General features: G+C 52.0%; 2 protein-coding genes across 4 annotated transcripts; one reads left to right on the forward strand and one right to left on the reverse strand.

The window, feature by feature from the left end:
- Window positions 1-2: 2 nt before the first annotated feature.
- FTSJ3 (FtsJ RNA 2'-O-methyltransferase 3) lies at window positions 3-7,377 on the reverse strand. The gene is made up of 21 exons (XM_042916267.1): window positions 7,292-7,377; window positions 6,955-7,057; window positions 6,675-6,780; window positions 6,345-6,391; window positions 6,139-6,218; window positions 5,529-5,628; window positions 5,242-5,436; window positions 5,047-5,162; window positions 4,825-4,929; window positions 4,639-4,739; window positions 4,333-4,413; window positions 4,092-4,238; window positions 3,818-3,953; window positions 2,284-2,462; window positions 2,015-2,135; window positions 1,662-1,927; window positions 1,319-1,404; window positions 1,130-1,229; window positions 831-1,014; window positions 644-738; window positions 3-562 (listed from the first exon to the last, which is right to left on the reverse strand). The coding sequence occupies exons 2-21, from the start codon at window positions 7,019-7,021 to the stop codon at window positions 370-372; spliced, it is 2,505 nt and encodes an 834-aa protein (XP_042772201.1). The 5' UTR covers window positions 7,022-7,057; window positions 7,292-7,377; the 3' UTR covers window positions 3-369.
- PSMC5 (proteasome 26S subunit, ATPase 5) lies at window positions 7,183-11,780 on the forward strand. Of its 3 annotated transcripts, XM_042916282.1 has the most exons (13): window positions 7,183-7,256; window positions 7,459-7,658; window positions 8,127-8,198; window positions 9,257-9,326; window positions 9,650-9,747; window positions 9,921-9,977; window positions 10,051-10,281; window positions 10,595-10,721; window positions 10,818-11,008; window positions 11,096-11,194; window positions 11,277-11,387; window positions 11,482-11,568; window positions 11,671-11,780. In XM_042916282.1, exons 2-13 carry the CDS (start codon window positions 7,512-7,514, stop codon window positions 11,722-11,724), a joined length of 1,344 nt encoding a protein of 447 aa, XP_042772216.1. In that variant the 5' UTR covers window positions 7,183-7,256; window positions 7,459-7,511; the 3' UTR covers window positions 11,725-11,780. The 3 variants fall into 3 exon arrangements, with proteins under 3 accessions (XP_042772216.1, XP_042772215.1, XP_042772217.1); XM_042916281.1 differs by lacking the exon at window positions 7,183-7,256 and having other exon boundaries at window positions 7,384-7,564; XM_042916283.1 differs by lacking the exon at window positions 7,183-7,256 and having other exon boundaries at window positions 7,496-7,564; window positions 8,098-8,198.
- Window positions 11,781-11,831: the final 51 nt, after the last annotated feature.

Raw genomic sequence — 11,831 nt, forward strand, 5'->3', positions numbered from 1 at the left:
GCACATGGTGTGAACACCCAGGTGTTTGAGTTAACGCTTAATGGGAACTAAAATGTCAGGAAAAAAAAAGTACCCTGGTTTTTATTTGGATGACTGGAGGAGGCTGGGGGAAGACCAACGATATTTATATGCCACCCCAACACTAACCTTAAAAAAAGGTATGTGTGTTCAATACCCCCACAGGACGGATCCGACACCTGCCTTCAGGCAGGAGGACATCTCACCACGCAGGACCACCTTGAGAGTTCTAGGCACCCCACCTGTGCGTCCACCCGCTGACCGGGATGCAAACGAGACTGTAGCTGGTACCAGGGGGGCCAGAATCACCCCTCTGAGTCCTCACACTGTCTTCTCAGAGGCTCTCTCTGCTCACTTCCGTCTGTGTTTTTTCTTCTGCTCTTTCCTTTGTTGTGCTCTTTGGTCCTTCTTCATCCTGGAGTCCACCACTTTGAAGTGACCTCTGACCCCAGCTGGCCGGCGCACTTTGCGGCCCACACCTTTTTTGGCTACAACATAGGTGACTTGGCGTTTCTCCCTGCCGAGCCCAGCCTTCTTGTAGAGGCTGTAAATGCAAGGAACAGGTTCAAGGCTTCCTGCTACTTTTCAACCCCATGTACCTTTGAGGGTGATCCCTCTCCCTCACCTCCTAAGCTGAGCCACTTTCTCTCGTTCAGAGATGTCCACGGTGTTCACCACAGCCTCTGCCTTCTTCTTGGTTTGCTCCAGCTTCTTTAGCATCTGTTGGGTGGGGGTGGGGGGTAGGTGCTCAGTGAGACCTTTTCCCAGCGCCCTTCCCTGCACTCAGGCAGCCCCACTATTTACCCTCCTACCCTCCGTTTCTTTCTGGCTTTGGCCTCAGCAACTTTCTTGATGGGACGCGCATTGATTTCCCGCCAGCGTCTGCGGTAGTGTTCCACCTCCTTCTTGTCAATGGGCAGCTGCCGTACCCTGTGCTGCTTTTCCTCCTGCACAAACCACTCCGGGAGCTCTCCCTCCTCCTCGTTAAACGTATACCTAAGCAGAAAGAGAACAGCAGCCCTGAGGACCACTCCAGGCTTCCTAAAGCAGAAATCACCCCCTTACCCACCCCCAGTCAGGGCCACTTCTCATGACTTTCTGGCCCTCTTACCTGCTGAAGGAATCATCTATGAGGTCTCGTTTAGCCTTTTTGGAAGAAGCAATGATAGCACCTAGGGCAAGGCCCTCAGGGTCTAGTATCCTACGTTTCACTAGAGAGAAAAAGGGACAATGTCAGAGCCTCCTTCCTTACACGGAAACTTCCATTGTCGCCTCCCATTCCATAAGGCGTGGAGCTCACTTGGGTCCTCGATGGGCACAATCTCAAACCCGTCTTCATCTGACTTAGGCCCACGGCTTCGCTTCTTTCCATGCTTTGGTTCCCAACTGCAGAAGGGGGACAATCATGTACTGTTCTGCCACTCCCCAGACCCACTCCTGCCTCACGCCTCAATCACGCTTCCTATTTAAGACTTGAACTTCCAAAAACACCCTCCCAGGCTATACCGCACACCACTTAAATCAGAAATGTTAGTACTTCTTAAAACTCACGGTCTACAGCCAAAGCTGAAAACCCCGAACGTGGAGAAACGGTCACAACCACTGCTTTTTCATCCCTTCTCCTGTCACCTGCAGGCACTCACCTCTCCCCATCCTCGCTGCTGCTGCTATCGCTGTCTGAGCTGCCATCTCTTTCTTCCCCGCCAGGCCCACTGGTGGCCTCTGCCTCTGACGGGGCCCCTGCCCCTGCTGGATCCTTCTCCTGGCACGGGGGAGGTTTTTCCTCGGTCTTCAAACTGGAAGGAGGTGGCAGCTGCTGCCGCCCCTTCCGACGGCTCTCATACAACAGCTGGGCTTGACTGATCTCCAGGGCCTCATCCGCATCATCCTCAAGCCCACTGAAGCCATCCTGTGATTGAGAAGGGGAATATTCAAGCCGCCTTTCTCCCAGGGAACGCTCATTCCCTATCCTTCTAGGCTGCCAACCTCTTCTTACCTTAGAGAACCACAGACTGGCTTGTTCTTCCCGCAGTACCGTCCTTTCCTCCAGTGGTACCAGCAGCGGATTCTCCTCTTCTTCCTCTTTGTCCCCATCTTCTACTTCAGCAAATCGTACACTGCAGACCCAAGGAGAATGGGTGGAGGATGGGTGCCCCGGAGGACCTGCTCCCTGACACCCTCTGGCAATGCCTACGACCAGCTGTGCTTCAAAACTCACACTGAGGGGGTCAGTACTCCCTCCTGCACGCGCACCGCCACCCTTACCGCTTTTGGTCCTTTAGACGCGGAGATCCTCCAACTCCCGCCAGCTCCTCTGGATCCAAGTCACTGTCCAGAGATGGGTCGTCATCCTCGACATCTGATACACAGATGTCATCCCTTGGCACATCAGACAGAAATGTGTCCGCAGCACTCATATCCCCTTGTGTTACCTCCTCTAACAACTAGAGTTTGACAGAAACAAAGAGATCAAGAGTACTCCTAAGGAACATACTACTGCTTCCCCCCGCCCGGCTGTGTTATCAGCAGAGCTTGAAAACACGCTGTGGCAGATACAGAGAAGTGACAGGACTAAATGTTTAACACCTCCCGTTCTAGACCAGGCCACTATCCCACGCGCTGTCTTCCAATAGTACCAGAAATAAATTTTAAAAAACACCCCAAAGCCTATATATAACATCAAATGTTAAAATAGTCTGAAACGCTGGTTATTCTTTAAAAATTACTCTCAGAAAGCACATTGCCTTCTGAAAATAAATCTACGAGTTTTGTTTCCACGAAATAAAAGAGCCCAGGCAACATAACATCTAACAAGAATGATTTCGGTTACAAACTCAACCTCAAAATCCATTTTCCTAATAACAAAGCTAGCTGTTCTTGCGAGTTTACCACATTAGCAGTGATTATGCCTCAACCCTCTCTCGATTCGTCCCCAAAACCCTGGTCAGTAGGTTCTATTATTCTTTCACAGAGAAGGAAACTAAGGCAAAGAACTCCTCTGGCAGTCTGCTCCAGAACCACCGTGCTCTCTCCCTCCTGCACTTGTACCAAAGATGACCTGGTTTCCCTTCCCACAAGGGCCGCAAAAGTTCACTGTGCTTGTTGATGCTGCTTTTATGATAGAAAAGCAGGTTCTCCAGTATTTGGCAGAAAGCACCACCTAGCAGCCTATGGCGTCAAGGTGCTAACTTGGTCTTGGTGAACGGAAGAACGCTGCCCTCCTCCGAAGGAAACCATCATGCGTCCTGGTATCCCAGTTACCCTGGCTCTATCTACTAGCACCTAAGCTTACTGCAAAGAGTGTCTCTTAGTTCTAATATTCTAGTTCTATGAGAATAAATGCACATCCCACTCATAAACGTTCCTGAGCTTATCATTTTAAATGTCCTTAAACGTTACTTATTTTTTTGATCGTGCAAGCAGGGGAGGGGCAGAGAGACAGAGAATGTGAAGCGGGCTCTGAGCTGTCAGCACAGAGCCTGATGTGGGGCTCAAACTCACAAAGCCCAAGATCATGACCCGAGCCAAAGTCGGACGCTCAACCGACCGAGCCACCCAGGTGCCCCTAATCTCGTCATTTTAGTCGTATGTTTCTTACTGGCTTTTCAGGCACAAAGCTCTGGGTTCTTTCCCCTGTCTCCTCTCCCCAAAAATGAGGCCCCTCTCATTTTATGGGTGAACACAGCAAACGTGAGCCATGAACATTCAGCACACTTAAAACAGACATTCAGTGCCCCCCACGTCCAAATACCTAGTGAGATCATTCGGTCTCCTCAGTGTGCCCTAACCCCACCCTCACCTGGTGACCCCGGATGGTGCGCAGGGAGAACATGCCAGTCTCCCCCTCATCTGCAATAGAAACCCCAGGAAGGTCCATCTTCAGCTCCACACGCTCCCGCTGTTTCCTCTGCTCACGCAGCAGCTTCTTTTTCTTCCTGAGGGGACGGACAATTGAGGAATCCTGCCTGCCCAGCTCTAAAGGTTCCCCATCTGTGCCTTCACCCCCTCCCCCAGCTTCACACACCGAGGCGCTCCGCAGCGGGGCTCCCCAAACGCCTCCCCACTCCCCTCACCTCTTTAATTCTGCCACCTCCTGGGCCTTCATCTCCGCCAGGGTCCGGTCGAGTTGCTCCTCCTCTTCTTCCTCCTTCGAGGGCTGCCGCACAGTCCCGGCTGTTGACTCTTCATCAGCCTCCTCCTCTTCCTCTCCCGAGCTAAGACTGACCGCGGGGTCCAAGCACTTTGCTTATTTTCTCAACACGCTTCCCCACCGACACACAGTCAACACCTACCCTGGTCTAATTCCCTCCTCACCTGATGTCCATTGCCTTCGCCTGCTCTTTCAGCTTCTTGGCCACGTGCCGCCGAAGCTTCGTTCTCCAGTTCAGCAGGGATCTGCCCCAGAAATACCGTTACTGACCCTGCCGTTTCCCTCTTCGCCCCTGCCCCCTTTTTAGCCCCGCCCTCCCAATCTCTAGCACAGCAGCATCCTGTTCCCAGAAATCCGATGCTAGCTGAATTCCTCCAATGACGCCTTGAGGAAGAAACCGCTGCTGCGTCTTCAAAGGCCTTTCCCTGCCTTTGGGGCTCCTGGCACCTATGCCCGCCCCTGCCACACACCTAAGTTCCTTGCGCCCTAGCACTTTGATGTCCTGACAGCAGGCCCGCACATCCTCAGTGGTGGCTGGATGCTGTGCCAACTCTTCATCATCTAGCAAGATCTGTTTGGGAGTAAGGAAAGGAATCGGGAGATTTGGGGCTCACGTTTCTGAGGCTTCCTTCCACCCCTCAAATCTCAGGACTCACTTCGCTGGCTTTGGAGAGGAAGTCAACAGGGTTGGCAGCTCGGAGAAAGTCGGTGACTGAAGTTCGGTGATAAAGGGTGAGGTCGCCCTCAGCATAGCCTTCAGCCTTAGGGAGGGAAATAAAGAAAGTTAAAAAGGCCCTTCTAAGCTGTCTATAAGAACCACCAGGCCCAACCTCCCCGGAGTTCCAGAACCTGAGAGTGGTCCCATTCCCCAAACACACCTTTGGCTTCTTCTTAGTCACCAATTCGGTAACAGTCTTGGCCTGAACTTCAATCTCCTTGAAGGCAAATTTGGGGTCAAAGAATTTACTGTCAACCTTGTCAGGAGCCAGGAATCCTAAGACGATACGATATATAAGCAAGTGTGCTTTGGCAGCTAAGAAACCGAGTCACGAGAACAAAAATGCGATGCCCACCCTGGCAGACTACAAAGATCTCCGCAGATTCATGGCGGGAGGCTTGGGGCTTAGTGGCCTGGACACGGCGAAAGAGCTGCTGGAAGATCCACAGTAGGGGCTGATAGTCACGAGAGCGAAAAACCTTTGTGATAAAGCAGCCACCGCGGGCCAGAAAATCACAAGCCAAACGCAGAGCCATCAGTGTCAAGTGGGCTGCGGGAAAGAGAGAATTAGCTGAGGACCTCTGCAGCCTCAGAGGGCTTGCCCACCTCCACTCTCCTCTCCAGGCCCCCCACTCTTGGCACCTTGTGAATAGGCATCGTGGACCCAGCTAGCCCCAACGTTGGGGGCCCCATCGTTGAGCACAACATCAACTTTCCAGGTCTTCAGCTCCTTCTTCAGGGCCTACAGAGAAGAAGAGGGACTAGAGCAACAGGAACACAGAAATGGCTATGAACGGGGTCTCTGGTCCAGTGATTTGTCTACCCAGTCACTTGCTGAATGCCCACAGTGGGCCCAATCCTGTGCCAGGCACAGGTGACACAATGATAAAAATATGTAATAGTAAAATAATAACAACAACAATACATCTTCAAGGGAGTTACATTCTACTAGGAAGCCTACTGGAAAAGATTTCAATGATATCTCTGCACTTCCAATTCTAAACACCTCATTCCTGATTAAAATAAAACCTGCAGTGGAGACTAAGCATATCATGAGCCTCGTCATACAGAATGTGCATACACTGCTCAAGTCATGTTACACAGAAAAAAGCTTGCGTTCAGGGGATCTGGGTAGTGAGAAGTCAGATGTGGCTGTGTGCATGTAAACCAGAGAGAGAGAGAGACAGAGACAGAGAGAGAGACAGAGACAGAGACAGAGAGAGACAGAGAGAGACAGAGAGATTCCTGTTACCTGCCTACAGCGTTCCGTTGTGATGTCCTCCTGGAGTGTCACCACATTGGGAAGAGGCTTGATTGGAACCAGGTCCACTCCTGGAAGAAATCAGGTCAGAGAATTCCAAAAGCCTGCCTCAAGCAGGGAGAAAGAAAACGTAGAACACAATCAGTATCTCACACTCCCACCCCTTTAAACCCTCAGGAGGGCCACCTGTTACTCACCCACAATAAGGCTGGATACAGGCATAAACTTAGCAGCCACCTGCAACCTATAAAAGAATAATAACGATTAAAATAATCCAAGACCGTTCCTTTCCCTCTCTTGACAATGTGAACTCTCACCATGTGTATTAGAACCGCTATCAGGTGCACTGGCCAGAGCATGTAAAATACACGTTTCAAACCTTTTCTTTGCGACCCACGTCTACAATAGAGAAGTTTGAGGCTGATACTGTTACCGCATTCCTCCCTCCCCCAATGCAACTCTCAGTCCTCCAAGGCCGGAAACCAAGGAACAGCCATGAAGAGCCACAGGTACCGGCTGTTACGCACCATCCCCCTGGCGCAGCACACAGGTCCAGCAAGGCTCGGGCTTTCTGCAGGAACTGAAAGCGGCGATTTAACTGGATCAGCTTGAAAGCAGAGCGGGAGCGGTAACCTGGGGGCACCGACAAAACGTTAAACTCGGCGGGGCGTTTTCCCAGGAGTTCTGCGGTCTCACAACCCACCACCCCGTCTTCTAAATTCAAACTCAATATTCGGAAAGGGGCGAATCGAAAAGGTCATTCGTTCGCTCTCTCTCTTGGTGGCAACGGCGCGGGCCCTGACTCACCGGTCTCCTTCGCCAGATGATAGAACTTGTCCCTCCGGCTCTTCCCGACTTTGCCTTTCTTGCCCATGGTGGAACGGGGTGTGTGGGAGTAGTGTCACTCAATCTGGAAACAAGGTAGAAATCGAAAAGCCTCTTCCCGAAGCGCTACAATCCACTTCGGTGCGGCAAACACCTACCCCCAGCACCTTTTTCACTACTCGGGTAGCGGCACGTGTGGACAGCACACGTACTTCCGCTTCCGCTTGCGTCGCTTGCGTCCCCGGCTCCAAGTGTCCGCCATTTTGAGCGTGGCCTCAAGTACAGTAAGTTGGAAGTTGGGGCCAGAGGAACAGGTTACCTGAATTAAAACTGAGTTACTAGGGAGCAAAATTTAGGAATTCTGTGGCCTCTTCATCTCTTTCCAAAGCGCCTGACCTCGCGTAGCCACCTTCCCATCATGGCCTCTGTTTTTGTAAACTTCTCGCCGCACAACCCGCCCATTGACCCGGAACTCTTCTCTGCCAGGGTTGTCGGGCCCCTAACCCCTGCTTCTGCGCCTGCGCGCCAAGGCGGCTCAGATGCCGGCGGTCTCTGCGGGAGAGGGAAGATGGCGCTTGACGGACCGGAGCAGGTATGGCGGCTGCGGCGGCCGGGCGGGGACTGGGGGCTCGATGCGAAGAAGGCGTGATCCGAGGTGGACTGCCAGCTGGGGGCAAGAGGGTCGGGTGAGTCGGGGTTGGGCGGACCAATCCAGAGGGGGCCCTGCCTGGGACTGGATCTGCTGTGTCAGTGCCGCCCCCCGCGGGTAAGGGCCGGGAGAGAAAGACAGGACCCCGTGGAAGCCAGAGTGGGTGAGGGGAAGGGTGGGAACGGAAACCGGCCCGTCCGCGAGTCGCAGGAGGCAGGGCCCCCGATCCTCCTGGTGGCTCCGCTTGTAAGTAATGATACCTCGGGTTTCTGTAGCGCTTGATTCGTTACAAAGCACTCCCGTGTATGTTGTCTCTTGATCCTCCTGAAAGTCTTATGAGGTAGGCGGCACTCTTATTGTGCTTTTAGTTTAGTCATGGGGAGTGGAGGGTTCTAAAGAGATGGACTGAGAAATTCGAACCCAAATCATTCCTCCAAAGTCCGGGCTGGAAATGGGATTTTCCCTTGGATTTTTAGCCTTTTCAATAATTACACTGTGTCTTCAGATGGAGCTGGAAGAGGGAAAAGCAGGCAGTGGACTCCGCCAATATTATCTGTCCAAGATTGAAGAATTGCAGGTGAGGACGGACTCCAGAGGTCCAGAGGCATCCCCCTTCTAGGTAGAAAGGGGTGAAGGATTGATGGAGCATGTGTCTACCAAGCCATATTATTCCCCTGGGGGCGCAGTGGAAGAAATAACTAGTCAACCATAACAAGTATACAAGTTGTCTCTGGTTTCTCTTCACTCCCACCCCTTTGAAAGTAATCGATATTCAGTTTATCGTACATCGTGAAGAGTCAAGTTTTAACCTAAAAGGTTAAAACTTTTAGCCAAAGATCGTTCTTTTTAGAAGAAGCCTGAATGAGTGGGTTTCTTATAAAAGAGAAGACATAAGCTCAGAAAAGATTTAGCACACTGGGGTTGGGGCAGGGTGAGAGGAGGAGGGCAGACAGTTGCCCAGTCTGTATAATGCTGATTCCATGGGACTGAATGAAAATTGGGCAACCCAGAGCTCTAGCCGACAGATCGAGCAAGAACTACAGCAATGAGGAAAATATTGAAGGATAATGTTGAAGGAAAATGTTGAAGGACAACCACAAGGACAATTTCTGAACTCTTGGTACTTCTGCAGCTATCAGGTTTATCATTTTTGAAGTGCTTTTACAGGTGATTTCGTTTGTTCTTCATGCTAGTCCTGAAAAGAGGCAGGATAGGTGATGTTATCCATGTGTACTTACAGTTTGGTAACAGACCTTTTAAATGGCTTTCCTTAGTTTTATCTACCTATTAATTGGCAGCAGTGGGGTTAGAATTTAGCCTTCTGACCCAATGATCTTTTCACTCTACCATGTTATTGACCCGTGAGAAATTAACTATGACAGCCAGCTGTAACATTTCTCCATTAGGGCTTATAATTCCTGGACCAGCATTAGGACAACTAGCCTGTTTTGAGGCCTGCCCTTGGTCCCAGGGGGAATCTTGGAAGAAAGGATAGCGTCATTAGGATCATGTTAGACAATCTGTAACGTTCAGGTGCCTTGTACTCTTCTGTCACTCGGCTCATACCAGCCTTGAGGATCTTAGCCAAGAGTTGAATCTTCTAATATTTTCTGTTCTGTTTCTTATCCTCCACAGCTGATTGTGAATGACAAGAGCCAGAATCTCCGGAGGCTGCAGGCACAGAGGAATGAGCTTAATGCAAAAGGTGAGGAGGAAAAGATGGGAAGACTATATGGGCATTTTGTCCGAGGTCTGATTGTTCAGATTTCCCTAAATTGAGACGTCACATTTGGTGCTTATTGTTTTCTCCTAGAGTCCAAGGTCATGCTTTGCACTGTTTTATGGTTGTTCATGCGCATGCCTCTCCTGAGCTCCATTGTAACTCCCTTGAAGACCTAAGTTTTGACTTTCTTTTTGTGGCCTTTCTTCCAAAACTTTAAAATGGTGCTTAATTCACGCATACTGAATTGACTCACGGGAGAGGGGACACCAAAGCAGCTGAGTGACCCCTGACTCTTTCCCATCCAGTTCGCCTACTGCGGGAAGAGCTACAGCTGCTGCAGGAACAGGGCTCCTATGTAGGGGAAGTAGTCCGGGCCATGGATAAGAAGAAAGTGTTGGTTAAGGTAAAGGCACCATGGCCCCCAGGAAGCAGCCCAATGCCCAGGGTGTTCCCATACCTTTGTGTGTAGCCTTGCCGGGACACCTGTTACTGTTCTTTTAGGACTCCTAGGTCTTCCTGGGCAAGGTGGGTGGTTTAGTGGCCGTCGGGAAAGGTCACGAGCCCTCGTTTCTTTAGGTGCATCCCGAAGGCAAGTTTGTTGTAGATGTGGACAAGAACATCGACATCAACGATGTGAGTGTGGCGTGTGGGGGGGTTGGGGTCAGCTCTCCCCACAACACTTGCTGAAGTCTCTCCTCCTGCCCAGGTGACACCCAATTGCCGAGTGGCTCTAAGAAACGACAGCTACACTCTGCACAAGATATTGCCCAACAAGGTAGATCCCCTGGTGTCACTGATGATGGTGGAGAAAGTGCCAGATTCAACCTATGAGATGATCGGTGGACTGGACAAGCAGATAAAGGAGATCAAAGAAGTGATCGAGCTGCCTGTCAAGCATCCCGAGCTCTTTGAAGCGCTGGGCATCGCACAGCCCAAGGTGAGAAGCAAGGCTTCTGCGGGAGGGCCCTGCTGTTACTGTTCGTCCTGTCCCGGCCAGAGTGAGCACAGGGCTCAGGACAGACTGGACCCCGCTTAAGCTGGCCCTCCCCGTGGAAGAGGGGCTGGGGGAGAGGGCTGCCGCAGCAGCACTGAGGTGGTTCAGAAAGAAGCTTTATGAGGGACCTTGGCATTCGGTACTTACGCTCCTAGCATCTAGTGTGAGACCTAGCCCAGAGCGAGCGCTCAGGAAACGTTCACGGAGTGTGGTGTGGGGGCTGGCTTCTGCCCTGAGTTCTCCCGTTTCTCTCTAGGGGGTGCTGCTATATGGGCCCCCAGGCACTGGGAAGACACTGTTGGCCCGGGCTGTGGCTCATCATACAGACTGTACCTTTATTCGTGTCTCTGGCTCTGAATTGGTACAGAAATTCATCGGGGAAGGTAACTGACTAGACACCTGAAAACGAAGAAGCGAGTGGGGGGAAGTAAGGGTAGGGAGCTCATTGCCTCCTTAACGCCCGCCTGGCCTCTGCACAGGGGCAAGAATGGTGAGGGAGCTGTTTGTCATGGCACGGGAACATGCTCCTTCTATCATCTTCATGGATGAGATCGACTCCATTGGCTCCTCACGGCTGGAGGGGGGTTCCGGAGGGGACAGCGAGGTGCAGCGCACAATGCTGGAGCTGCTCAACCAGCTGGATGGCTTTGAGGCCACCAAGAATATCAAGGTGAGGTGGTGTCCGAGGAGAGGCCCTGGGTGAGGTGAGCCCGAGGAAGGGCTCGGTTGATGCCACCACGCCGCTTTCTGCACTCAGGTCATCATGGCTACTAACAGGATCGACATCCTGGACTCGGCGCTGCTCCGCCCTGGGCGCATCGACAGGAAAATTGAATTCCCACCCCCCAATGAGGAGGTTTGTGACGGGCAGCGCTGGGAGCGGCTCCGGCTGTGGCGGGGAGGCCACGGGGCTCAGGCTTTTCCTCTCTCTTCTCCAGGCCCGGCTGGACATTTTGAAGATTCATTCTCGGAAAATGAACCTGACCCGGGGGATCAACCTGCGGAAGATTGCCGAGCTCATGCCTGGAGCGTCAGGGGCTGAAGTAAAGGTAATCGGAGAGCCCGAGTTGAGAGGGGCAGAGGCAGAAAGGTCCGAGTTTGAGGGCATACGGCAACAGTGCCTGGCTTCCTTTCTCTGCTCAGGGTGTGTGCACCGAAGCCGGCATGTATGCCCTGCGGGAGCGGCGAGTCCACGTCACGCAGGAGGACTTTGAGATGGCAGTAGCCAAGGTACAGGCCTCTACCTTCCGGCCTTGGTGGACGGGGTCTCTGGAGCAGTGGGAAAAGAGCGTGTGTCGGCTCGGTTTGTAACCTAATGCTTTCTCTCTCCAGGTCATGCAGAAGGACAGCGAGAAAAACATGTCTATCAAGAAGCTGTGGAAGTGAAGCGGTGGTCTTTTGTGTGGCTCCTTCAAATAAAGCTCTGCAGGACAAGCTCTTAAGGACTTCGGTCTGTTAATGCGTGGCCACACCGTTCAATGACCGAGTCTGGG

Source organism: Panthera leo, chromosome E1 (genome assembly GCF_018350215.1).
Source record: "Panthera leo isolate Ple1 chromosome E1, P.leo_Ple1_pat1.1, whole genome shotgun sequence".
NCBI classification, from domain to species: domain Eukaryota; kingdom Metazoa; phylum Chordata; class Mammalia; order Carnivora; family Felidae; genus Panthera; species Panthera leo.